General features: G+C 41.7%; 1 protein-coding gene across 1 annotated transcript; it reads left to right on the plus strand.

Moving 5' to 3' along the window:
* Positions 1–1,699: 1,699 nt before the first annotated feature.
* On the plus strand, positions 1,700–23,602 carry fah (fumarylacetoacetate hydrolase (fumarylacetoacetase)). The gene is made up of 14 exons (XM_072381120.1): positions 1,700–1,835; positions 2,147–2,257; positions 3,396–3,517; positions 4,201–4,250; positions 5,521–5,611; positions 5,876–5,973; positions 7,152–7,204; positions 7,422–7,521; positions 16,395–16,525; positions 17,263–17,338; positions 20,573–20,619; positions 21,131–21,232; positions 21,701–21,818; positions 23,333–23,602. Exons 1-14 carry the CDS (start codon positions 1,755–1,757, stop codon positions 23,407–23,409), a joined length of 1,257 nt encoding a protein of 418 aa, XP_072237221.1. The 5' UTR covers positions 1,700–1,754; the 3' UTR covers positions 23,410–23,602.
* The last annotated feature ends 2,374 nt before the right edge of the window (positions 23,603–25,976 follow it).

Here is a 25,976-nt window from a genome sequence, read left to right on the forward strand (position 1 = left end):
AGCTAAAGACAAAATTGACACCCTTCCATCAAATTAATTTCACAGGTGACTTTTGACCTCTTATCTATCGATCAAAGTAATTTGACAGGTGACCTCTGACTAACTTCCGGTTCCTCGCATCTGGTCAGGTGACCTTTGACCTCTTATCAATGGATCAAAGTAATTTGACAGGTGACCTTTGACCTACTTCCGGTTGCTCACATCTGGTCGGGTGACCTTTGACCTCTTATCAATGGATCAAAGTAATTTGACAGGTGACCTCTGACTTACTTCCGGTTCCTCGCATCTGGTCAGGTGACCTTTGACCTCTTATCAATGGATCAAAGTAATTTGACAAATGACCTTGGACCTACTTCCGGTTGCTCACATCTGGCCAGGTGACCTTTGACCTCTTATCAATGAATCAAAGTAATTTGACAGGTGACCTTTGACCTACTTCCGGTTGCTCACATCTGGTCAGGTGGCCTTTGACCTCTTATCAATGGATCAAAGTAATTTGACAGGTGACCTTTGACCTACTTCCGGTTGCTCACATCTGGTCAGGTGGCCTTTGACATCTAAGGAAGGGGAAGGTTATGGGTAGGGTTAAGGGTGATTACAGCTAAGGTCAGGAGGTTGTGAGAAATATATTAGTTTAATGTTTAAACAAGAGAAAGGGTGAGGGTTAAGAGGAAAGGTTGGATGTGAAAATGATCGTTAGCAGCAGAATATTTAATATTTTGTGGCTAATTTAGATCTTTTGCCCCCTTTTAGTTAAATGACTAGAACCGAATGTGTGCCGGTATTCTGTTTAAGATAAACACATGGTTGTCTTTAATAATCCATGGAGGGAGAGGAGGTTAAAGAATCTGACCAGCGCCTTCAGATTAAGTTGATTTAAGAACTACAAATCACTAGCATATAAGGTCAGGAAGATTTTCATGTTCAACATCTTTTACAAATCAAGCTTAAGAATAATGTCAGCAGTGGTCTTAAGTTAAATTCAGGTAAAATGTAAGAGCAGAAAGGAGTTTGGTGGGCATGAAGTGTACAATTTACACTTCATTTATAAGGTCTTTATGCAGAACAAAAGCATGGAGCTTTAATTTCAGCTTCGGCTATCACTTTGACCCCATACACATCATAAATGGAGTGCCTTGTTTTCTGACAAAACACTACAAATTGTGATGAAAAGGGGGCAGAGATAATTTTTGTTGCTTGAAGAAGTCCCTGCCATTGATCATACTGAAATCACAAACATCTGAAAATGTCATGAGCCATCTCTTCCTCCTGCTTTTGTGAAACACCTTTATACAGCAGCAGGTCCTCTTGCTGTTGGTCATTTTCAACTTGTTTAGTTTTCTGTAGCCACTTTCTCCCTCCACCCAATTCTCAAATATTGATCTCTTTTCATTGTTAAAGTTGTGCAAACTCTTCATATTCAACTTTTTTTTCAGTCAATTTGTACCCAATATCCTCATTCTTCTGCCCCCCTCCTCACTTCATGGGGACTGTTGTCATCTTCTCTGTCCTTCAGTCCTTCCAGCCAATAAAGATGATCTCCTGAGATCCTGAGTGATCTTTGCTGAGTCATTTTCAGGGCTGCTATGCATGAACTCACATAAGTCTGGAGCTGGGCGGATTCTGTAGGCAGCGCGTGATTGGCTGTGCTGCGGGAGGCAGGCCTGTCCAAAGTTAAACATCTGGAAGCCCTTAACCATGCTCAGTCTTCTGGAGGCTTAGGAATCGGGGGGAACACTGCAGACAAAAAGAAGATGTCCTTCATAAAAGTAGATGCAAATTGTGATTTCTCCTACCAGAACCTTCCTTATGGAGTATTCTCCACATCTGAAAATGTAAGTGCATTTTGTTTCTCGTTACAAACAACTGTGACAGAACATGAGCAGGAGGTTAGCCACAGATGTCAAAAGAGGAAAAAGTTGATATCAGTTTGTGTGTGTGTGTGTGTGTGTTTGCATGGCAGCAAGAATCCCATAAGCAACTAAATAAGGACAGTTTTTAGGAGAGTTTCCAGAAACAGAACTTCTTCAGAAGTGTCTCTGCTTCTGTCAGGCTAACATGGATTATTGGAGGAAATGTAAAGACATCTACTTAGAAGCACTTCTTGTAAAGTTCTGTGTAATTTTATGTGTCTGTATTTCCCTAGCCAAAACATCGGATTTGTGTTGCCATTGGAGACCAAATACTGGACCTCAGTGTGATGAAGTCCTTCTTTGTAGGACCTGTGCTTTCCAAACAGCAGGATGTCTTCGACCAGGTCAGTGTCAGCAGTTAATTAAGGTTCAAACAGTCACACATATCAGCCTCCATTTCTCACAGATTTATCATTTAAGCATGTCAGAACTTTCTTCTCATCTCTCATATGGCATCATTTCTTAGACTCAGGTATTTGCTATCAAACCACCAACATCTATAAACAATCATGCCACCAATCACTGATACCTTTGGGGATTGTAATATTTAAAACAAAAGTACTTTTTACACAGTTTTGTCAATTCTATTGATTATGCCAATGTTATAGTTAGATTTACGTGTGTCTACAGTACTTCCATCCAGTTTGAATCATTCGAAAACTTAACTGCATGTAACACCTGATGTCTGTAAGATGGAATCTGCAGAATAAGACATTAGCAGACTTCCTTTACATGGAGTGTGGGCCCAGTACAACCTTTTTAAAACACCCTCTGCAACAGAGTTGCCCCAGTCCGTCACAGGGCCAGACAGAGACAAATAAACAAGAGCGCTCACTCCTAGGGAGGATTTAGACTCACCAGTTAACCAAACATGCATATTTTTGGACGGTGGGGGGACCCAGAGAGAACCCACGGGGAGAACATGCAGCCTCCACACAGAAAGAACTTGGCGGGATTTGAACCAGGAAACCTCTGCTGTGAGGCGACGGTGCTGAGCACCACACCACCGTGCAGCACTGCATGAAAGTGTCAGGAAAAGAATCAGAGGAAAGACGCATAAAAATATCTGCCATAACAGGACGGACTGCAGGGAATACTTCTTTCAGCAGCTGAGTGGGTACAACATCTACAGCGCAGAAACATCTCAGAAGTTAAACATCCAACTTTTATTGTAAACGAAAGACTTTGTTCCTGTCTTAATCAACATTAAAAGAAAATTGTTCTTTGCATATCATGAAAATGATGCGATGGTCCCAAAGCTTCAAGCTTAAAAGGCAAGACGCTGAAAACATGATTGCACCAGATACGTGTGCTTTGTTTGAAGCTTTGTTTGTACTGTCCAAATGGAATGAAGGAAACATTCCCAGGTCAAATTACAACCAACTTTGAATTGGTCATGTCTGGCTTGCTGATGTAGCGATTTTCACAAAAATCTAAATATAGCTCATTATTTTAATTTTCAATTCTTTGTCTCCCTGAAAGCCCACGCTGAATGCTTTCATGGCTCTTGGTTATGAGGCATGGAAGGAGGCCCGGAGGACTTTACAAATGCTGCTGTCAGCCAATGAGAGCACACTGAGAGATGATGTCAGCCTTCGGAGCAGGTCAGTCTGCAGATGTAACACAGATGTGTTGTCAGTTGTCATCATCATCATCATCGTCGTCAATTTTACTACAAGCAGACCACAAGTGTCATCTTTTGATCAGATCATTTGATATGACATAAGGGAAACTCTTAGCATGTTTCCTGCATACAGAGAATGTTAGAACCAATAGAACGAGTTCTAATAATCAAACATGTCAGGTCAGGGTTTTGATTACACTAAGATGCTGGAATTACAATCCTGGCTGTTTGTGACACATGACTGTGCCAAACATCACATTTATTTTATATTCTAGGTCAAGCAAACAGAAGAGAATTAAGAGGCCTGACATGATTGATATCTATACACTGTTGAGATATTAAATTCTGTGTCTGCTGTCAAAATAGAAAGCTGTAGAAGGCCTGGACATATTCAGACTGGTTGGGCTGGGGAATTCCTTTGTCTGCAGCCTCTTTGTTATAGAAATGCCCTTCTATAACAGAGAGGCTGCAGTACAGTCATCATAGTTGTTGGTACAGTGATTATCAGTATCATTGAAGCTCTTCTGACATACACAGAAGAATCATTTTGCTCAGTGTCATTGGAAATGACTTTGGAAATGAATTCATCTCCAACAGGCTGACCCAGCTTCAGTCCTGTCATCAGACAGCATGTCTCATTCTGGTTTTTGTCTGTTTCTACAGGGCATTTGTGCATCAAAGTGCAGCCACCATGCACCTTCCTGCAGACATTGGTGAGCATCTGCTGTGTTCTGGGGGGAAATCTCTTGCTGTCATTCCCATTGTTTTATCAAATGGTATTCCCTGGTATTCCCTTACCGAACATTCCCACTCATCTCTCCACATCCCAGTTTTTTCTCATTATCCAGATCATTTCGTAGCAATATAATCAACTAGAATGGTTAAGAATTATGCAGTAAATACTGGACTTGAGCCGGATACTCGGCTGAAACGGGTATCCGGTATTATAGCGACCACGGCCGCTCAAGACGCTTCAGCTTCACGTTTGTTTTAACTTCGGTTCGTAGTTACTTCTAACCAGCAGAGTTCTGGTAAACGTGGGTTCGTTCAGATGTGGTAGAATGCGTGGCGTCTCTTCCTGTCAGAGATTTTTTTTTTTCTTTTTTTAACCGTCGGCTGCCTCTAACAGTTTTTTTTACTTCACGCACTGAGTGTCCGACACTTTCTTGCTGTAATTCATGAAAAAATAAAGGTAGTAGTGGTATAGATATTACAAATTAAGCTACTCACACACACACCTAGTGTGGAAAAAAATTAAAAAATAAATAAATCACACTGATTAAAAGAAATTAAAGTTAAAAAATAAAGTTATGTTGAGTATGAAAACTTTATTTGTTTATTGTATCTATCATGATCAAAACCATTGATCTGAAGCTCAATGCTGATGCTGTTCTGGAAATAGTTTTCTTATCAGCAATAACCATTTCTAATCAACCCATATCAATTACATGCTTAAAATAACATATTGGTTAAAGCCCCGCCCATTTCAAGACAACCAGGCCCCGCCTACTCAGAGTACGGATAGATACAGATCATTCATATGGTTAACAGATATAGATAAGGCTGTACTCGCTCATCCCTAGTAAATACAAACTGTTTTCATTTGGTAACAAAGAGGTTCATAAAAGCTGTGAATAATGTGCTGAAACACAAACTACAGTAAAAACACAGATATCTATACCCTGCCTCACACCACGCCAAAAAATGAAAGCAGACCAAAAATATATGCATGCAGACAAGACAAGATGTCCATATACTTTTGTGTATAAGTTGTAAGTTAATTATCATTGTCTCTTAAGAATGATCTTATTCGTTAATCTGTGATAAATGCAGGAAATAGCATTCACATGACTTTGGGGCACATGAGTACCAGGGGGCCCTGCTCAACAACGTGTCCTGTTTGTAATGTTTGTAATGAGCCAGCTGTGTGCTGGGCACAGCCAGTGCATGTTGCTGTTGTAAACTGTCCTCCGTCTCTCACAGGTGATTACACTGATTTCTACTCATCCAGAGATCACGCCACCAATGTTGGCATCATGTTCCGAGGGAAGGAGAACGCTCTGATGCCAAATTGGTACACTATAAACACCAACAGCTCATTACACAGTGAACAAAATGCTTTTTAAGAATAATGCTGAAACATACTTAAGGGAGCCTGAAAGAGTACATGCCTGTATGCTCTGTCACTCTTAAATTCTGTTATAATGCTGTATCAGACATGTTCACATATATCGTTTGTAGATGGCCTGTTGTCCACTTTCCTAAATGTGAGCTCAAACTGGAGGATATTTCTGCACTGTGGTTCTTCTTTAGCTTAGCTGGGTGTTCTCTTTTTCAGGTTGAGGCTTCCAGTGGGGTACCATGGAAGGGCATCATCAGTGGTTGTTTCTGGCACCTCCATCCGCCGCCCTTTGGGACAGATGAGGCCTGACCAGAGTAATGTCCTATAGCTCAGCAGTGTTGGGTTGCATTTTTCATATAATTGAGTTTTTGTCACTCAGTTTACGACTTGCCTCATCAGGACAAAATGTTTCCTCATAGCTGGATGCTGTGCTTGATTTCTAGCTTTAGTGTAGCGTGACAGGGCTCTAATAAACCCACTTTGCAAATATCTTCTCAACAGCAAACAGGCAAAGAAGGAGACTAACATCTGATTGTAGTGGAGCACTCAGCAGCTCAAAAGTCTGATGTTTTGTCTTGGGACACCAATGTAGGGCTAAAAGGAACAAGCTACAATATATCAACTCATAACATAACTGCAAAGTTAAGTTGGTGTCAACATGTGAATGCTGGTTATGTGAAGAAACAACTGTTTCAAAACCATAAACATCCAAAAGGCCTCTCCTCATTCAGTTTCAGGACTGTTACTTTGGTTGTACGTGTATAGAATATCTACCAATAAGCCAGAACATTATGACCACCCGCCAAATACTGAGTGGGTCCCCTATATGTCACCAAACTATCTCTGACTAGTCAGGGCATGAAGAAACAACATCTGGGGTGCTGGCACGTTTGGGCCTGGTGGGTTGTGGAGAGAGTTCTTTGTGGAATGGGCTTACTTTCCACAGATACAGCAGATCCCATCAGATCGATGTCTCTGGAGTTTGTAGGCCAGGTGAACACCTCAGACTTTTTGTGTTTTTTTTTTGGGTCCTTTCTAAGCTATTTTTGTGGGGCCCACTAACGTCCTGCTGGGAGAGGCTGCAGCTATGATAGAGTTCTGTTTCCATATGTGGGGTTATGACTGGTCTTCAACATTTTTTACGAGGAATGTCAGAATACAGGTTTCCAAGCAGAACATTGGAACAAGATGAGCTGAGTTACTCATGACGCCTGTCAGTGGTCAGAACGTTGGAGCTAATCAGGGTGTATTCCTACATTCATGGTCCACTTGGCCACTCCAGCTGCTCCTGCTTATCAGTATTGCAGAGTTAATGGTTGTTTACTTTAACATTACAAAAAATTCACGGAGGCAACTGAAGCTGTTAAATGTAATGGCATGGCATGTCTCCACAGGGGAATTTTCATCACAAGACTGCAGATTTCTGTACCCAAGGTTCAAATTCTCACAGCTGATGGTGATAACCATGTTTGTCTTTTTGTTTTTCTCTTAGCGAAACCTCCAGTGTTTGGCCCCTCTAAGCAGCTGGACATTGAGCTGGAGATGGTGATTACCGTGTTTACTTTATCTAAGATGCCATGTGTTTGAGATAGAATTAAATAAATGTACTACAACGTGCATGTTGCTGGAAGAAGAGACCCAAGCTGTCTGTCTTCCCACCTTGTCTTTTGTCAGTCTGAGTGACATTTAATACAGCACTTGCAGTAAATGCATTACTATTTTATTATTGCTACAATTAGATCTGCTTCTCCTCTGTGTCCAGGCTTTCTTTGTTGGACAAGGAAATCCACTGGGGGAGCCCATTCCCATCAACCAAGCCCATGAACACATCTTTGGCATGGTACTCATGAATGACTGGAGTGGTAAGAGTCTAATACAGCACACCAGCATCAACTTTGTTTTGTGTGCTCCCCTGACACATGGATCTGAAGTTATATGTATTATCCTGGAAAATAGATGTTTATGTTGCAGAATCATAGTTTTCCATGACTTCAGATGTAAATTTTTGAAACATCTGAAGTTTGTTGATCTTTTAAAACAAAACTACTCAGTGAAAATGAAACATTTAAACATATGCAACGCCGGATGGTTTCATCCACAACTTTATATGTAATTCAGAACACATATTCATACAAGTGTAGTTTATGTGACTGTTGTTTGAAATAATGCTGATGGTATGCCACCCTAACCCCACAGCATGGATTACGAATTATGGTATTTCACTTCCCATTCTTGATTCATTTTAGTTTGCATTGTAGATGTATTTTCACACTCTTCAGACTGAAATGGTTTCAGTCACTTCTTGATAACCATGAGCGATAATTTATATTTCTGATTCAGCTGTAAGTCTCTGTAAAAGACAGACACACTGCTGTCCCTCCCACCATGTCAACAGGGCAATTTCATTGTTTTAATACAATTCAATTTAGTTTTATAAAGCGCCAAATGATAACAAACGTCATCAGAAGGCACTTTAAAGACACAGTCCAACTCAAGTCAATTGGAATCCAACTACCTGTAATATAATCATAATCCAGTCAAGGACAGGAAAGAGGTCACATAAAATCTCTGAAAATTATACATCTTGAATTTGAGTCCGATTAAATACAGTCAAATTTAATGAATTAATAATCCAATTAAATCCCAGAAGAGAAGACCAAAACTGAAGGTGGACATCCATCTGCCTGAACAGGACAGAGACACACACAAACAACACCAAGCCAGGGATACCTGCTGAGAAAGAGAAACACAAGTTAATGACAAAGATAATGTCGTATGTACATGGAGAGTAAAAGAGAGCAGAGGGAGGAGAGGTGCATCATGGGAGGTCCCCCAGCAGTCTAAAGCTTGTTTTACAGTTGGCGTGTCGCTTACGGCGCGGATGGCGCGTGACCCATTTCCGCCTGGCAGCCGCCATGAAAAGGCAGCAGTCAAAATTTGTTACGTGGCGCACGCAGAGAACAACGAACCACATGGACCAATTGGAAAACAGGTTCCACGAGGAAGTGCGTCCGTACAGGCACCTGTACGACATTGCATTGAAACAGCATAAGCAAGTAAAACAGCAAACTGATCTATTATTATTATTATTGCCTCCTGAAAGGCAACGATAATTCCCAAGTGTGTCCATTGAAGCGCACTATTTCATAACAAACAAACAAAGAAAAGGAAACACAATACACTTAAACGTTTTATAACAATATTCTAAGCACTATATCAGACTATAATGGTGATGACACACCTATTGAAATTTCAACTTCTGTAGGCTCATCAGCTATAATGTAAGCAGAGGTGAGAATGCTGACCATTGATGACAGTGCTACTCTTCCTGCTCTTGGCATTGTTTTCTTCTCCATTTTCGTCGTTGTAGAGTAGTTAGCGGTAACCTTCCCGTAGCAGCGACATCTCTGTGACGGAGAAGATTGCAACTACTGGCGCATCGACTCGCACCACTATATATGGCCGGCACGACACCATGACGTCATTGCGCGAGCCATCATGGCAACCATACTGGGGCCTTAAGCCTATAGTAGCATAACTATGGGATGTTTCAGGGTCACCTGCAGTCTGAGACAAGGGTCCTGGGGTAAAAATGAACCAGAAATTTGTTCTTCTGCCCATTGTCCAAACCAAGCATTTGTCAGGTCTGTCTTTATAATAATAATAATACATTTTATTTTTTAAAAAGCGCCTTTCTTGACACTCAAGGACACTTTGCAACACATTAAAAACACAAGAAATAAGATAATACAAGTTTAAAAAAAAAAAAAAAAAAAAAAAAAAAAAAAACAATTTGAAGAGGGGTAAAGAGTCAATGCAGATGTCTGGTGGGAGTGAGTTCCAGAATTGGGGAGCAGAGCTTTCATTTGCTCTGCTGATGGAACTGAGCCCAACTGGTACTGAGGAGGGGGTTCTGGCAATGGGGGCTGCAGAGTTTTGGACCAGTTGAAGCTTATGAAGGGATTTGTGAGGGGCACCAAAAAGGAGTGAGTTGCAATAATCGATGCGGGAGGTGAGGGAGGCTGTGGACCAGGATAGCAGTGGTGTGAGGAGTGAGAGAGGGGCAGAGACAATTAATGTTACGTAAATGGAAATATGCAGACTGGATAATGTTATTTATGTGGGAGTGTAAAGTGTGCTGCCGAGGATGACACCCAGACTCTAAACCTGGGGGCAGGGGGACACTATGGAGTTGTCTATGGTGAGGGAGAGTGGGGTCAGGTTTACCGGATAGAAAGAGCTGGGTGTCATCCGCGAAGCAGTGGAAATGTAAACCAAATTTCCTGAAGTTATTGCCAAGTGGGAGGAGGTAGATAATGAAGAAGAGGGACCCCAGGAAAGAGCCCTGGGGATCACCTGAAGTGACGGGGGAGGGCTGAGAGGAGAAGGACTTGAGCTGTATGAACTGAGTACGGCCTGTGTGGTAGGAGTGAAACCAGTGCAGGGGGGTGCTGGTGATGCCTTAGGAAGAGAGTCTATTGAGGAGGATGGAGTGAGCAATGGTGTCAAAGGCCGCACTCAAGTTGAGGAGGATGAGGATGGAAATCGGAGTCAGCTGCCATGAGGAGTTGGTGATCTTTATGAGGGCTGTTTCTGTGCTGTGGCGGGGACAGAAACCGGACTGGAATTGTTTGTAAAGGCTGTTATTGGTGAGATGGGAGTGAAGGTTATTGAAGTTGTTGGGGTGTGAACCAGGTTTTTTCTGGAAGGGACTGACAGCTGCAGACTTGAAAAGAGCGGGAACAATTCCAGTGGACAGTGAGGAGTGGATAATGGCTGATATGAGGGGGAGCAGAGAGGGGAGGCAGGATTTGACCAGACCTGTGGGGAGGGGGTCAAGAAGACAAGAAGAGGGCTTGGACTTGCTAATGAGGTCTGAGATTACTGAGGGATGAGGGAGGTCAAAGCTGGAAAATGGTTGACAGGGTGGAAGAAGTTAAGAGGAGGGGAGGGGAGAGGTAGAGGAGCCTAGGTGCTGGTGGATTTTGCTGACCTCATTGAAAAACAGGAGGAGAAAATTGCAGGGTTCAGATGAGTAGAGGTGGGGTGTAGGGAGTCACGGGGTTGAAAGATGCTATTAAATACGGAAAAGAGAGTGTTGCCTGTCTGTTTTAGCATGAGAGATAGAGTCCTTGTAGAGAGAGCTGAGCTGTGTAAATGTCTTTATGGATGGTGAGACCAGATTTCCTATAGAAATATTTCAGAGGAATTATGGACTCCCAGGAATTTGATATTGTCCATACGCTCCACTGCCTCCCCCTGTATGCAGAGCTGAACGTATTGAGTTTTTCTGGATCTTCTGTAGTCCACTATGACCTCCTTGGTCTTGCTGGTGTTCAGGATGAGGTCGTTGCTGGGACACCACTGCGTCAGGTGCTGGACCTCCTCTCTGTAGTGGGTTTCATCATTGTCTGATATGAGACCCACCTGGATGGTGTTGTCTGGTAACTTCACGGCAATGTTTGAGGAGTAGATGGTAGTACAATCGTGGGTGAACAAACTGTGGTTCAAGGAAAGGTAGGAAAGGAAAGGTAGTGTAGCTCATGAGAGGAGACAACATACTGGCACAAGACAAGAGAAACACAGACTATTTGAGCACATGATGGACCAAGGGGAACAGGTGGAAACACTGGGGAATCAGGGAAGACAATCAGACACTTGACACAGGAGGAAGGGCAAGGTACCTGAAACGAGAGGAGCAGTTAATATTTAAAAATAAAACGAGACAAGACATGAATCAAAACCTAAAATGTGACACACAGAGGGTGTCTGAGCCAGTGAGTTGACCAGGTGCAAATGAAGAGAAACACTTTTATACAGAAAATAGCCATGGTTACACAATATGTAAATAGGGATGGAGCAAAAGATGGGGAAGGTAAGGGATTGGGCAACAAAGGGTAGAGGGAAAGGAAGGGGATAGGTAACAAAGGGTATGCATTTACATGAGGTGTGAAAGTTGGTGCCAGACAGACAAAGGGGCAAGAATACACATTTGTTATGTGAGGAAGGTACAAGACCTAGACAATGGGGTTGTGGTGATTCTTAGACATTGTTTGATTACTCAATTAGCAAGTCTACACTGCCTCCAGTATGTATTACCTTGATCAAGGGACCAGCCCAGCAAGGGCTACAGGTTGGGCCCAGATGTACATTACTTGGCTTCAAGTTTTCTATATGTCAGGATGTTTTTTCGTCATCAGTACCAACTTAAGTGAAAGTGGATAAAACAAGGCACTTGAGTAATTTAATATGTTATGTTATGATGAAGAAAATACATCTCGATATATAGAATACTTGAAGCCAAGTAGTGTACGTCTTAGAGATGGGAATTTCGGCTCTTTTTAGTGAGCTCAGCTCACCAAGAGGAACTGGCTCTTTCGGCTCCCAAACAGCTCTCCATTTTACCACTTATACCTTTTAGAATTCAGCCAAGTTTAGCGCTGTTTTGACTTGTGATTTGTATTTGAACACACATATCACTTAAATTTCAATAAATTGCTGCAGCTAATTGCATTTAAAGTTGTAAAATCCCTTGTAACTCTCTAACTAGCTTGAAGAACCACTGCTACATAAAGCAGATAGAAAATGCCTATAAAAATCTATGCATAGAAATTAAAATAGGACTGCTATTGACACAACAGTCAAAATGCATCCAAATACTCCGTCTTTTTCTGTTTTCACTTATCTTTGCACCACACTCCTCTCTCTTCTTCAGCGCATCTCTCCCTCCCTCTCCTCCTGTCACCGTCATACATGTGACACCCAGAACCAACGCCCGAAAGTACTTTTCCGAAAGCGAAAAGTTAAAAAAATAAATAAATAAAAAAGGCTCACGGACGCACATGAGCAGGCTCCCATCGTTCACTGAAAAGAGCTGTCTCTCTGAACCGATTCGTTTGCGACTGACACATCACTAGTATGTCTGGGCCCAACCTGTAATCCCTGCTGGGCTGGTCCCTTGATCAAGGTAATTAGGGCCATAGCTGCAAGCAGCGAAGACCCTATTGTTCTTCAAGGCGTTATTATTATTACTCTATGTGCATTTTACGCAATTTTCGGTGCTTTTCCATGCACCAAAACTCACCAATTTTGCCACGCGCGTCAGGCCTGGTGTACACTACGCAATAGTGCAGTTGCTTCAAAATGACTCTGTAGCGCCCCCTACTCATTTACAAAATACCCGTGCTGTTGGGGTTAGTTTTGCTTAGCCGGACGAAATTCGCTATACGCCTTTGTCATGCCCAGGCGTACAAAAAAGCCTTGGGACATCATGGCGCCGGGTTCACAGGAAGTTGGCCATTTTGAGTTGAGCATGCAAATTGGTACCGTTTTGCCTTTTTCCACACCTCACATATGATCGAACACCTCTTACAGATTTAATAGTAACGGCTTCAAACTTGGTCAGATTACTCTTGTGCCATGAGGGATTAAAAGTTAGGAGAATCTTTTCCAAAGTCATACAGTGTGGGCGTGGCCAGGCGACGAAGATCATGGAATGGCATTTGTAGGATGAACACCATATCATTATCGCATGGTCATAAAACTTGGCGCCCCCTAAAAATTTTCTAAATACCCCTGCCATTTGTGTTAGTTTTGCATAGGGGGACGAAATTCGATGCATGCCTTCGTCGTGCCCAGGCGCACTGAAAAGCCTCTTTATGTGATGGTGCCAGGTCCACAGGAAGTTGGCGATTTTTGGTGCGATTTTCACACCTCGCATATGATCGCACTCCTCCTACAGATGTAATGGACAGATGCAATGAACGTGCACACATGCTCAGGCCTGATCATTGCTGCTTGCCTTTTTTTTTGTATGTAACTTTGTGACTATGCTCAACTAATGCACGGAGAGTTTACAAAAATGTTTCATAATGTTATATACAAACAAATGCGAACAGTTACTTTATGTTATGCACTAAAAAGTTAAGAATCCTTAGGTGTTGATGCTAACCACCATTGGTGAAAGTAAACTTTGAAGTCATCTAACTTAGCTTCAAAATGACAACCCAAACCACATGTAACATTCGGTAATTTGCGTCATTAATGACTTCCATAACGACTACAACAACGGCACCTATATTGACGAAGAACACAAGAAACCATGCATTTACTTTCTGTGGATAATAAAAATCAGAAACTCACCACTATTCGGAGAATAAGCTCACTCTCCTTCTTCTTTTCGTACATATGCTCTCTCGCTGGTCTCTCTCAAATGTAAAGGGCAGGTGAAAATCACCCTCTCAAAATGTCCTCCCCACACCCCAAAAAACGTCCTCACTTCCGGGCCTGACAGTGGAGGTCTACAGCTTGGTGTCTCTCCAAACTTACGGTCAGTAAGGATATCCTGAATGAGATGTCCTTTGCCCATGAGGAAGCGAATGTTCAGGAGACCAAAGTTGACGCTGGTGTTGTCATGGCTGAGAGGAGCGTTGGCCAGGCTGGCTAACACACTATGATTAACAGTCCGGCCGGTGTTTACCGGTGCCTGGCGAGTGAAGGACCAGAAGGAGGTAATCCCCTTGGAGCCGCCAAATTGGAAGCCCCGCGGCGGATGTACCACCAGCGAAGCAGGCATTCGATGTCCGGGTGGAGGTGCAGTGCTGCCGGTGGAGATCTGGGCCATTGTGAGCAGAGCCTGAGAAGCTCAGCGACCAAATACTGGAGGAGTCCTCCCACAGTTAGATGGCAGAGCGACAAGACGGTCCAGAGACCACAAAGACATAGAGGACCCACATAACAGAGCACAGAGGTGCTGAGCAGGTAGGCAGCATTCACCAGGTATCGCAGAAACAGGGAGCGATGGCAGCACAAATGAAGATCATCAAGCGAAAAAGGAGGGTTAAAATCCCCGTTTCAACTCGAGATACAGTCATTATGTGGCTGGAGTGGCGTGGAAACACGATCAAAAGTTGCGGGTGAATAGTGGCAGCGAAGCACGTCAGCGTTCACTCAACTCGGAAACACAAGTTTTCTTGTATGCGGGTACAGAACATCACAAAATGAACAATTAAAACACTTTATCAAAATCAGAGGAAAGAAACAGTACAGATGAAATAATTGTAGTGAGTGAGTGAGCTCCATATCTTAAAGGAATACATGACTGAACAGAGCTCGGACTCTGTGTCAGCCTGGCTACAGCGCTGAAAAGAAACCTGGGATTATTCTTATTCTCTTCTATCAATAATGAATAATAAGCAGTTCTAGCTTTACGAAGGGCTTTCTTAGACGTTATTAAACTATCTTTCCAGACTAATTGAGACTCTTCTAAATTAGAGGAACGCCACTGTCTCTCCAGCTTTCTTGCAGTCTGCTTTAAAGCAGCTGTGAATTATACCAAGGAGCCAACCTCTTCTGACTGATTACCTTCCTTTTCAGAGGGGCAACATTGTCCAGTGTTGTACGCATTGAAGCTATAGTGCTGTCAACAAGAGAGTCAAGTTCTACTGGAGTAAAATTTAGGTAGCCATCCTGTGTCATATCAGCACATGGCAGTGAAGAAAAGGATGATGAAATCAACTCTTTAAATCTGGTTACAGCATTCTCTGACAGACACCTTCTATATGTAGAATTCTTCTCAGAAACCGTGTAGTCAAGTAATGTAAATTCAAAAGTTATTAAAAAATGGTCAGACAAGACAGGGTTATGAGGGAACACTGTTAACTGTTCACTCTCAATGCCATAAGTCAGCACAAGGTCAAGGGTATGATTAAGGCAGTGAGTAGGTCTGTGAACACTTTGAGAAAATCCAATAGAGTCTAATATAGAATTAAAGTTAATATTTAGGCTGTCATTTTCAACATCTACATGAATATTAAAGTCACCCACTACAATGACTTTATCTGTACTCACCACTAACTGTGATAAAAACTCTGAGAATTCAGACAGAAACTCAGAATAAGGGCCAGGTGGACGATACACAACAACAAACACAAGAGGTTTTTGTGATTTCCACTTTGGGAAAAACTGAGAATCAGAGATTCAAAAGAGCTAAAACTTGTCAGGAACGGTGGAAGGTAGGACCCAGATGCAGTTCTTTAACTTCAAAAAAGGTTTATTCCAATCAAGACAAAGAGCACGAACAAAAGGCATGGCAGAGCCGGATCTCAAAAATACTTAAACTATGGGAAACAATAAACAGGCTATGAAAACAAGACTATGGATAAATACTTTGAACCAGACTATGATTAATAAACAATGACAAGACTATGAGGCATAACCAGACTTAACTCTCGTGATCTGTAGAATGAAGGGTTAGTAAGGATTCTGCAATGAATGAAAGGAAACCAGGAGACTAAATACTGTGGAGGCAGTGATTAGTGATGCAGCTGTGAACAATGAAGCAGGTGACATGAGTGAAATTAGGTGGCAGGGGAAAAACATGGCAAGAACATAACCTGAAAACATGAAGATCCCAACATAAACTGTGACAAAACTAATCTTGGGTCTCGGACTGATTAGTAACCCTGATCTGAAGATAGCTGCCACTCCTCCTCCTCTCCCTGTGGTTGGAGGAACATGAACATCTAAATAGTCATGTGATAGCTTTTACAAATACTTCTTAAACATCTTATATTAATATATTAATGGAAAATGTTTTTTAATCTCATAATTCCTAAAGAAATGTTATACAAATTGAAAATTAATTGTTCTACCATATAATCCTGTGTATATGCACGATAACAGATACCAGAAGCATATTGGGCTTACTAATGTGTTTGTCTGTGTTTACTCAAAGCTAGGGATATCCAGGCTTGGGAGTATGTTCCTCTTGGACCCTTCCTTGGGAAGAACTTTGGGACAACCATCTCACCCTGGGTTGTTCCAATGGAAGCACTCTTACCCTTTGCAGAACCCAACCCTATCCAGGTTAGTATAAGGATCCCATCTTAAAGTAAAGAGATGTGTCTGATAATGGAATTATTTCACCTATTTTTGAAGTTATTTATAATATGTTAACATATATTCATACTAATTTACACATAAACTATTTTTCTTTTATTAACTTGATGCTTATGAATAATTTTCAATGACCAAACTTGGAAAACTTTGCATTAAAGTACTTGTAATAATCTTTATATACTATTAAGAAGGCCTTTAAAAGTCCTTTCGTGTCCTTTAGTATGAAAAAGATTAATAAAATTTATAGTTCAAATAGATGATCCCACATGTAAACAAGCTGTTAGAAAGTAATTTACAAGTAGAAATCCCTTAAACAGCACAGCATCCAAACCAGATCAGAAAAGAATATTTAAAAAGTTTTTACAGAAAATAGCTCAGTGAAAAATATTTCTTTTTTATCTGCATCTGTTTCAGTGGTATGACAATTAAAATATTTTACACGTAACTATTGCAAAAGAGTGAGTGTCAGTTGCAACAAACCCTAAAGAAGTGTGTGTAGGTGATTGAAATGACAGACAGAAACTGACGAGACTGATAAGATCAGTTGAAGATTTAGGGCAGTGTTAGATTTCTGTTGGTACCACTTTATACCAATGTATACTTTTGTCTAAAAAGTTGCTTTGTTTTGCTCAGTCCTGAGATCATAACGTAATAAATCTGTGACCCTCTTGTTCATTATATTTTTATCTATGTTCTTCCTACAGGATCCTGAACCACTCCCATACCTGCAGCATCAGGATGCTTACACTTTCAACATTAACCTGTTTGTGTCACTAAAGGGTACTGTATTCAGAGTACTCTCATCAGATCAGCTGCAATGGTTCAGACACACAAATATATACACATCTTAGTGGTAAAAGCCCTGAGCAAGTATTCTTTATGGAGTGACATTGCTAATGTCAATTTATTTCAGCAATCCAGCCATCCATCCATTTTCTTTAGCCACTTAATCCGTCGGTCTATCCCAGCGGTCATCAGTTTAATTCAGCTTTACCTAAAAAGCGTCAAATCACAATAAATGTAATTTCAAGGCACTTCAATGATATAGTTTAATTCAAGCCAATTGGAATCTAATTCACTGTAATCCAATCATAATCCAATCAAATCCAATTAATTAAATAAAAATTTTGTTCAATTCATACAGAATTAAAAAGTATCCTACCTAAGGAAACCAACAGATTGCACCAAAACTTCTCTTTGATCCTATCCTCCCGTCCTGAGCTGCACGAGGCGACTGTGGAGAGAAAAAACTCCCTTTTAACAGGAAGAAACCTCCATCAGAACAAGAACCAGGAAGGGTCCATCTGCCTTGACCAGCTGGGGGTTGAGAAGACAGGAAAGAAGGGGGAAAAACACCATAACACCATTCAAAGGATACCTGCTGGAACAGGGAAACACAAGTTAATAACCACAATAATGTCACATGTACATAGAATAGAATAGAAATAGAATAGAAAAATACTTTATTCATCTCCCCGGGGGGGTGCTGTGCTCTCCTTCATGTTAGCATAAAACAGATCTAATGTCCTTTCTCCACGTGTTGGACAGTCCACATACTGTACAAAGCCAGTCAGGCAGGAGGATAGAGAGACGTGGTTTAAATCCCCTGTGATTGCAACGAATGCCTCAGGATGCTGAGTCTGTATCCTAGCAACGGCGTCATGGATGACATCACACACCATTGTAGGTGCTGCCCTCGGTGGAATGTAAACAACGATGATGACTGTATATGGGAACTCTCTGGGTGCAGAGAAGGCACGGAAACCAACTGACAGCAGTTCAATGTCTGGACAACATATCCTCTCCTTAATGATCACATTGCGGGGGTTAACCCATCTCTGATTAAAAAACAGGATAATACCTCCTCCTTTCCGCTTAACGCTCGTACTCCGGTCACGATCCACTCATACGGCTGTGAAGCCGGGTATGTCCACACATGAGTCTGGTGTGTTGTCGTTCAGCCAGGACTCAGACAGACAGATCAAACTGCTCTCCTTATTCAGCTGTTGGTTCTGCACAAGCGCCTCTAGCTCATCACACTTGTTTGGTAGCGAGTTAGCGTTTCCCATAATCGCAGAGGCTTCTGCCTCTTTGCCTTTAGTTTCCAGCTCTGCATCCATGGTACACCTTTTTTAGCCCAGTTGGAATTGGATGTTTAATTCCGCGTCTAATCTTTGACAGTTCCAACTGCTCTAGTACTGGTAGCAGTGCACATTGTCAAAACAATTTAAAATAAATCGAAATGTAAATAAAAAGCAGATCACTAAAAATCCCTAAAAAAGTTTAGATAAAAACTAAAAATTACATGAACTAAAAATTATATGAACGACAAACCAAATTGAGAGCTACACAGACTTGCTGCCGATGAGGCCGACGCATAGCAACCGTCAAGATTCATCCATCCACCATCATGGAGAGTAAAGAGCAGAGCGAGGAGAGGTGCATCATGGGAGCTCCCCCAGCAGTCCAGGCCTATAGCAGCTTAACTATGGGATGTTTCAGGATCACTTGAGCCATCCCTAACTATAAGCTTTATCAGAAAGGAAAGTTCTACAACTAATCTTAATCTGGTAAAAAAAAATAGAAAACGTTTTTTAGGTTTTTAGGTTTTTAGGTTTTCATAGCACATGCAGATGTCAGATTCATTTTCTCTGAAATGTAATGAAGCAGAGATGTTAGAACACTAATATCTGTACACTACTGGACTTAATTACAGCATGTGAGCATATGGAACTTGTTGCTTTTAACCACAGCTGAATGATAATGTATACATCATGGTGTAAAGACCTATTTTTGCTTTTCATATAACACCCTACTGTTTGTCAGGTCTGCAAGGATGGAAGGATGGGTGGAAGGATGGGTGGGTGGAAGGATGGATGGGTGGAAGGATGGATGGGTGGAAGGATGGATGGGTGGAAGGATGGATGGGTGGAAGGATGGGAGGATGGGTGGATGGATGGATGGGTGGAAGGATGGGTGGATGGGTGGATGGATGGATGGATGGACGGATGGATGGAAGGATGGGTGGATGGATGGATGGAAGGATGGGTGGATGGATGGATGGGTGGAAGGATGGGTGGATGGGTGGATGGATGGATGGATGGACGGATGGGTGGATGGATGGATGGGTGGATGGAAGGATGGATGGAAGGATGGGTGGATGGATGGATGGAAGGATGGGTGGATGGATGGATGGGTGGATGGAAGGATGGATGGAAGGATGGGTGGATGGATGGATGGGTGGATGGAAGGATGGATGGAAGGATGGGTGGATGGATGAATGAATGGATGGGTGGATGGATGGGTGGATGGAAGGATGGGTGGATGGATGGATGGATGGATGGATGGATGGGTGGATGGATGGATGGATGGATGGAAGGATGGGTGGATGAATGAATGGATGGGTGGATGGAAGGATGGGTGGATGGAAGGATGGATGGAAGGATGGGTGGATGGATGGATGGAAGGATGGGTGGATGGGTGGATGGATGGATGAATGAATGGATGGGTGGATGGATGGAAGGATGGGTGGATGGAAGGATGGGTGGATGGGTGGATGGATGGATGGAAGGATGGGTGGATGGAAGGATGGATGGAAGGATGGGTGGATGGAAGGATGAATGAATGGATGGGTGGATGGATGGATGGGTGGATGGAAGGATGGATGGAAGGATGGGTGGATGGAAGGATGGGTGGATGGAAGGATGAATGAATGGATGGGTGGATGGATGGATGGATGGATGGGTGGATGGAAGGATGAATGAATGGATGGGTGGATGGATGGATGGGTGGATGGAAGGATGGGTGGATGGAAGGATGGGTGGATGGAAGGATGAATGAATGGATGGGTGGATGGATGGATGGATGGATGGGTGGATGGAAGGATGGGTGGATGGAAGGATGAATGAATGGATGGGTGGATGGATGGATGGATGGATGGATGGGTGGATGGTTTAATTGGTGATTGTCAGTGTCATCATAAACTAAAATAACTTTTTTTCTTTACCCTTCAAGGACAGGACATGACTGAAGCTGCAAACATCTGCAGTTCAAATTTTAAAGTAAGAACCTGATGAGGCACGACTACGAAAAGAGTCCATGTTGTTTGTAAATAACATCAGGATCAGCCACATAGTGTCTGATACCGTAACATCACCTCGACTGCCCCACCACTGATAGATAGATTCTCAAAGTGGTGAAGTTGTGAAGCCTATGAGGCACACAGTCTTGGAACTGCTTTATTTGAATGTTTATGAAGCAGTTGGGGGTTAAATGTTCAATTCTATTTATGAAGTTTACCTGTGATGGGCCCAGTGAATTCCCAAAGGGAAAAGTTACAATACATCAAAGTTCTACACAGTACACATCACACAGTATATCTAAATATTATCAAGTAAAGCTTTTACGATCTTAAGAAGTATTTTATTGAAGTAATTTAGTGAAAAAAGGAGAATGACACATCCAAGGTGACAACCTCTGAGGCTCTGTAAATATAAATATACAGTGAAGTAGACACAAGCACCCATATCAAACTAATCTTTTTTAAACACAGGATGTTTTCTCTGTCTTTAGAACATGTACTGGACAGTGAAGCAGCAGCTCGCCCATCACACAGTCAGCGGCTGCAACCTCAGACCAGGAGATCTGCTGGCTTCTGGTACCATCAGCGGACCTGTTAGTGTTTGCATGTTCAGTACCTGATTATTACTTATGACCTTGATTCTCTGTAGGTAGTCTTTTACCTTTGTACTACTGTTTGTACTCGAGAGCATGCATATTACATCATTTAGCTGATACTCGGCTCTTTTCAGACATGAGTTACACATGTAACACTAACCCCACACCGGGGGATTCAACATTTTGCTGAAGGAACATGTGAAAGGATGGGGAATCAAACACTGACAGTATGTCTCCTGAACTGTGGCTGTGCTGAGTTGAAAGCCATCTGTAAATGTTAGCAGGCATGGCTTTGTAAGGCTGCTAGTGTTAAACGAAAAGAACTGGAGTGCTCATGATGTCAGCCTATTTCTGAACGGGACTTTCCGCTTGTTTCCTTCACTTTCCCCCTCACATTTCACCCTCCTTCCCCTGTGAAGCCACGATCCTGACCTGTCTGTTAACATGACCCGTGTATCTCCACAGAATGAAGAAAGCTTTGGTTCCATGCTGGAGCTGTCGTGGAGAGGATCTAAAAGCATTGATCTTGGAGGAGGAAAAACTAGAACGTTCTTGAATGATGGAGATGAAGTCACCATCACAGGTTTGATTATTGATAACTTCTCTGTGAATAAATAGGAGTTTCCTTGGAACTCCATGAGGACGGTTACTGAACAGGAAACAGCTTTTTGCCAAAGACATACATTGATAATCATTTTCTCAGTTAATCAAGAGAATGTAGAAAGTAATATCACACCATCAGGAATTTTGATGCCAGAGCAATACAGAAGTTTCATAAGTTGTGTATAACTTCTCATGATGAGTGGACTGAACTACAATTTACCTTACTAAAAACCTTCCTAATTATGTTTGGGATGATAATCAGCAGAAGATATTACAGCACAGTAGAGGGGTTGAGCTCATTGCCACTCTTGTATTTAATATTTCATTCCAAATTGATGAACATAATAGCAAGTTATTAATTAATGTGGCACTATTAAAGATATGGTCAATTTTCCAAAAACATATTGTAAATGTCATGTATTGCAATATCACGGATTCTGCAGTAAGCTGGAAGGAAACACAGTTGATATGATGTAGGGAGCAGTGCAAACTGTGCTAAAGACATCACCAATAGGCCACTCCACAGATCTATTTAATCAGCATTTCCCTTCACGAAGCCACTGTCCCAAAACATGTGCTGTTAGTTGTTAGTGGACCAGTACCTAGTGTGACGGGTCTTCATCATACTGTGTTTTACAGAACAATAGAAAAAAAGACAAAGTCGTCCCAAAGCCAGATGATCTTCCCACTGCAAACGTTCTGCTTTCCATGAATGTTGTGAAAAGTGCAGAATCACAAGGCTTACCAGTCCCTGTTTTTTTTTTTTTTTGCTCTGGAAGGTTTCTGATTACCTTGTGACATTTACATAATCATTAGAGAATGAGTCTCACCACAGTCCAGGTTATCTTTTTGTCTGACACACAAGAGTTTGGAACAATCAGCATCACGATCACAATGTGTCAAATCTCCCAAGAATCAAGCCGCTTTGGAGAGATTATCAAGTACCTCCTGGATGTAGTCTTAGCACAAAGTGAAAATAAGTCTATCAGTACTATAAAACCTTTTTCAATATTTGATGAAAGGATTTCTTTCGGAGAAAAGGCTGCTTAATCTGACTTGTCAGATTGTTCAGTAATTTTTGTTAAAGTCATTCTATTTAACATTCTACTGATTTGTGTTTCCTTCTCTGACCATAGAGAACTGTTTAAAACCAACTCTTTGTTTTCTTCAACTTTTATTCAGAAGCAAATGTGAACGTCCTGAAAATTTGAATTTGACATTTATGATGATAATTCTGTTGTATGAAGATGGCATTTCTTGTCTTATTCCTTAGCATAACTCTGTTGCCTGTTCCGGTACAGCCAGTGAATCAAGGCCTGCAACTTTTCCTTATTCACTAATATAGATATGGATAGATTTAAATATAATTAGGGCAAAAAAGCAGATTGCTTCTGAACTTTGGTTTCTAAAATCTGTTGATTACTGACTGATGATGATTATGATGATGCCAATAATCAAATGATTTATTGATTATGATGTCCAATGTCTTCTTAGGTTACTGTCAAGGAGATGGATACAGGGTGGGCTTCGGAGCCTGCCAGGGGACCATCCTCCCAGCCCTGCAACACTGAAATACTGTTAATACTGCGGTAAAAGATGCAGTAACTGTGTTTGTGTTCATGCATAAACTACCCTCTCACACACTTCCTCTTAGCCCTTTCAGTCCTGGTGTATGTGTGCTTTAAGCTTGTACGCATGATGCAAAGCTCAAGTCCCATCGACACAAGACAAAACAAAGTGTTAATAAAGATGAGGTCAAAGTCAGCCATTTACAATGAAAGCTGAAGGTTGAATTCCTTGTTGTATTCTTTTGTCCATGTTTGTAGTTACTTAAGAGGCTGAAAGAATATCGGGTTTTAGTGGACAGTTTGAATGTCTTTAGTGAGGTTTTAGAAGTCTTGTATCAACAGAAGCTTCAGGTCAAAGGGTAAAAAAGACCTTACCAGAGTCAGCTGAGCTTTTTCCTGATTCAGATTATGGCGTCTCAGAGATTCGAAGATATACATGGAGACCTTGTTAACCTTGAAAATCTCTGAAGCATTCAACATTAGTCCTGTCCCAGTGTTACTGCCTTCCCAGTGTCAGAGTTCAATTCAATTAAAGTCAGTTCTATTTCAAATTAGATTCGGTAGAATTTAATTCATCCCAAAGGAAAGTCCTGTGCCAGATAGCTCCAAAATTAATACAATAAAATTCAATTCAGTTTTATTTATATAGCGCCAGATTACAACAAATGTCATCTCAAGGGACTTAAGTAATATAGTCCAATTCAAGCCAATTGGAATTCAATTCATTGTAATCATAATCCAATTAATTCATATAGAGCCAACTCAAAAACAATATCCTAGCTAAGGAAACCAACAGATTGCACAGAAACTTGTCTTCAGTCCAATCTCCCGTCCTGAGCCTGAGGGACTGTGGAAAGGAACGACTCCCTTTAACAGGAAGAAACCTCTGGCAGAACCAGAACCAGGAAGAAACCTCTGACAGAACCAGAACCAGGAAGAAACCTCTGGCAGAACCAGAACCAGGAAGAAACCTCTGGCAGAACCAGGAAGAAACCTCTGGCAGAACCAGAACCAGGAAGAAACCTCTGGCAGAACCAGACTCAGGAAGAAACCTCTGGTAGAACCAGAACCAGGAAGAAACCTCTGGCAGAACCAGAAACAAGAAGAAACCTCTGGCAGAACCAGAACCAGGAAGGGTCCATCCGCCTCGACCAGCTGGGGTTTGAGAAGACAGAAAAGAGGGAAAAGAGGGGGAAAAAACACCATAACACCATTCAAAGGATGGAACAGGGAAACACAAGTTAATAACCATGATAATGTCACATGGACATAAAATCATCTGAGAAATTAGACAGGGGGAAAAAGAGAGCAAAGTGAGGAAAGGTGTGACAGATGAGGTCCCCCAGCAGTCTAAGCCTATAGCAGCTTAACTATGGGATGTTTCAGGATTACTGAGCCATCCCTAACTATAAGCTTTATCAAAAAGGAAAGTTTTAAGCCTAATCTTTTAGAAAACTCTGGGAACCACAAGTAAACCTGCAGTTTGGGAGCGAAGTGCTCTGTTAGGAAAATATCTTACAATGAGATCATTAAGATATGATGGAGCTCGGTCATTAAGAGCTTTATATGTGAGGAGAAGAATCAGCTTCAGCAAGATGGGGTAGTGTCTCTGTGGAGGTGGTGCATCAGCTGCAGGAGAGAGGTGTGGAGCGTGCTCAGGGAAGCAAGACTAGGTGAGTGATTAGTACACCGGCATTCACCTGTCTAATCACACTTCTCTTTTAAAAACACAGTAGCGTGCTGAACCAGCGGGTTGGGACAGAGACAAGAGAGAAGTGGTTGGAGCACGAACCGGGAGAGGGAAGGCCTGTGAACTTGATCAGATTGTCAAAAAAGTACAAAATGAACACATGTCAAACCGTCCTCTGGATTCTTGCTGAAAGAACCCGCATCAGGCAACGTATCTTCCACACTTTTCTACCCCAATGGAATTAAAACAGCTGTCTCACAAGTTTTACCACACTAGACTGTTTTTTTTTTATATATTTTTGACGTGACTTACCTTACTTCTTTAAATAAAGACTGGTAGTCAATTAAAAGATAATTAAGTCTCAGAAAATTAATAAAGTGTTGCTCTCCAAACTTTTATCCTTTGATTTGTGTCAACAAGCACAATTTTTGCTGATTAAAATTAAAAATAGATATTAAAAACAGTGATAAAGACTAGGAAAACAACATCCAGATACAATAACTATTTTTCTTATTAGATGAACAAAGCCTGGACAACGTCAGAAGTCACCAACACACACCTCCTGTTGAGTCGTCCAAGATCCATAAGGAGAGTTTGACAGCTTGTCAGTGTTTGGCCGGGCGAACATTGCCACTCAGCTGGATAATAAGTACAGGCTAGAGGTTCATCATCACAATGATGAAGTGAGCAAAAAAGGACACGTCCTCGCTCACCCCGTCGACCGTATGAAGTTTGGTTGAACGTTGGAGCCACTTGTTACAAAACGTGCGTCAGAAGTGTTGACAGTGCGCTATATCTATGTTTACAGGTGAGATGGGCATATATAACAGATAAGAAATGTAATATTCTGGCCACAAGATCTGAGGGAATATGGGAAGTT

Source organism: Leuresthes tenuis, unplaced genomic scaffold (assembly GCF_036924035.1).
Source record: "Leuresthes tenuis unplaced genomic scaffold, fLeuTen1.0.hap1 SCAF_2, whole genome shotgun sequence".
Lineage (NCBI taxonomy): Eukaryota > Metazoa > Chordata > Actinopteri > Atheriniformes > Atherinopsidae > Leuresthes > Leuresthes tenuis.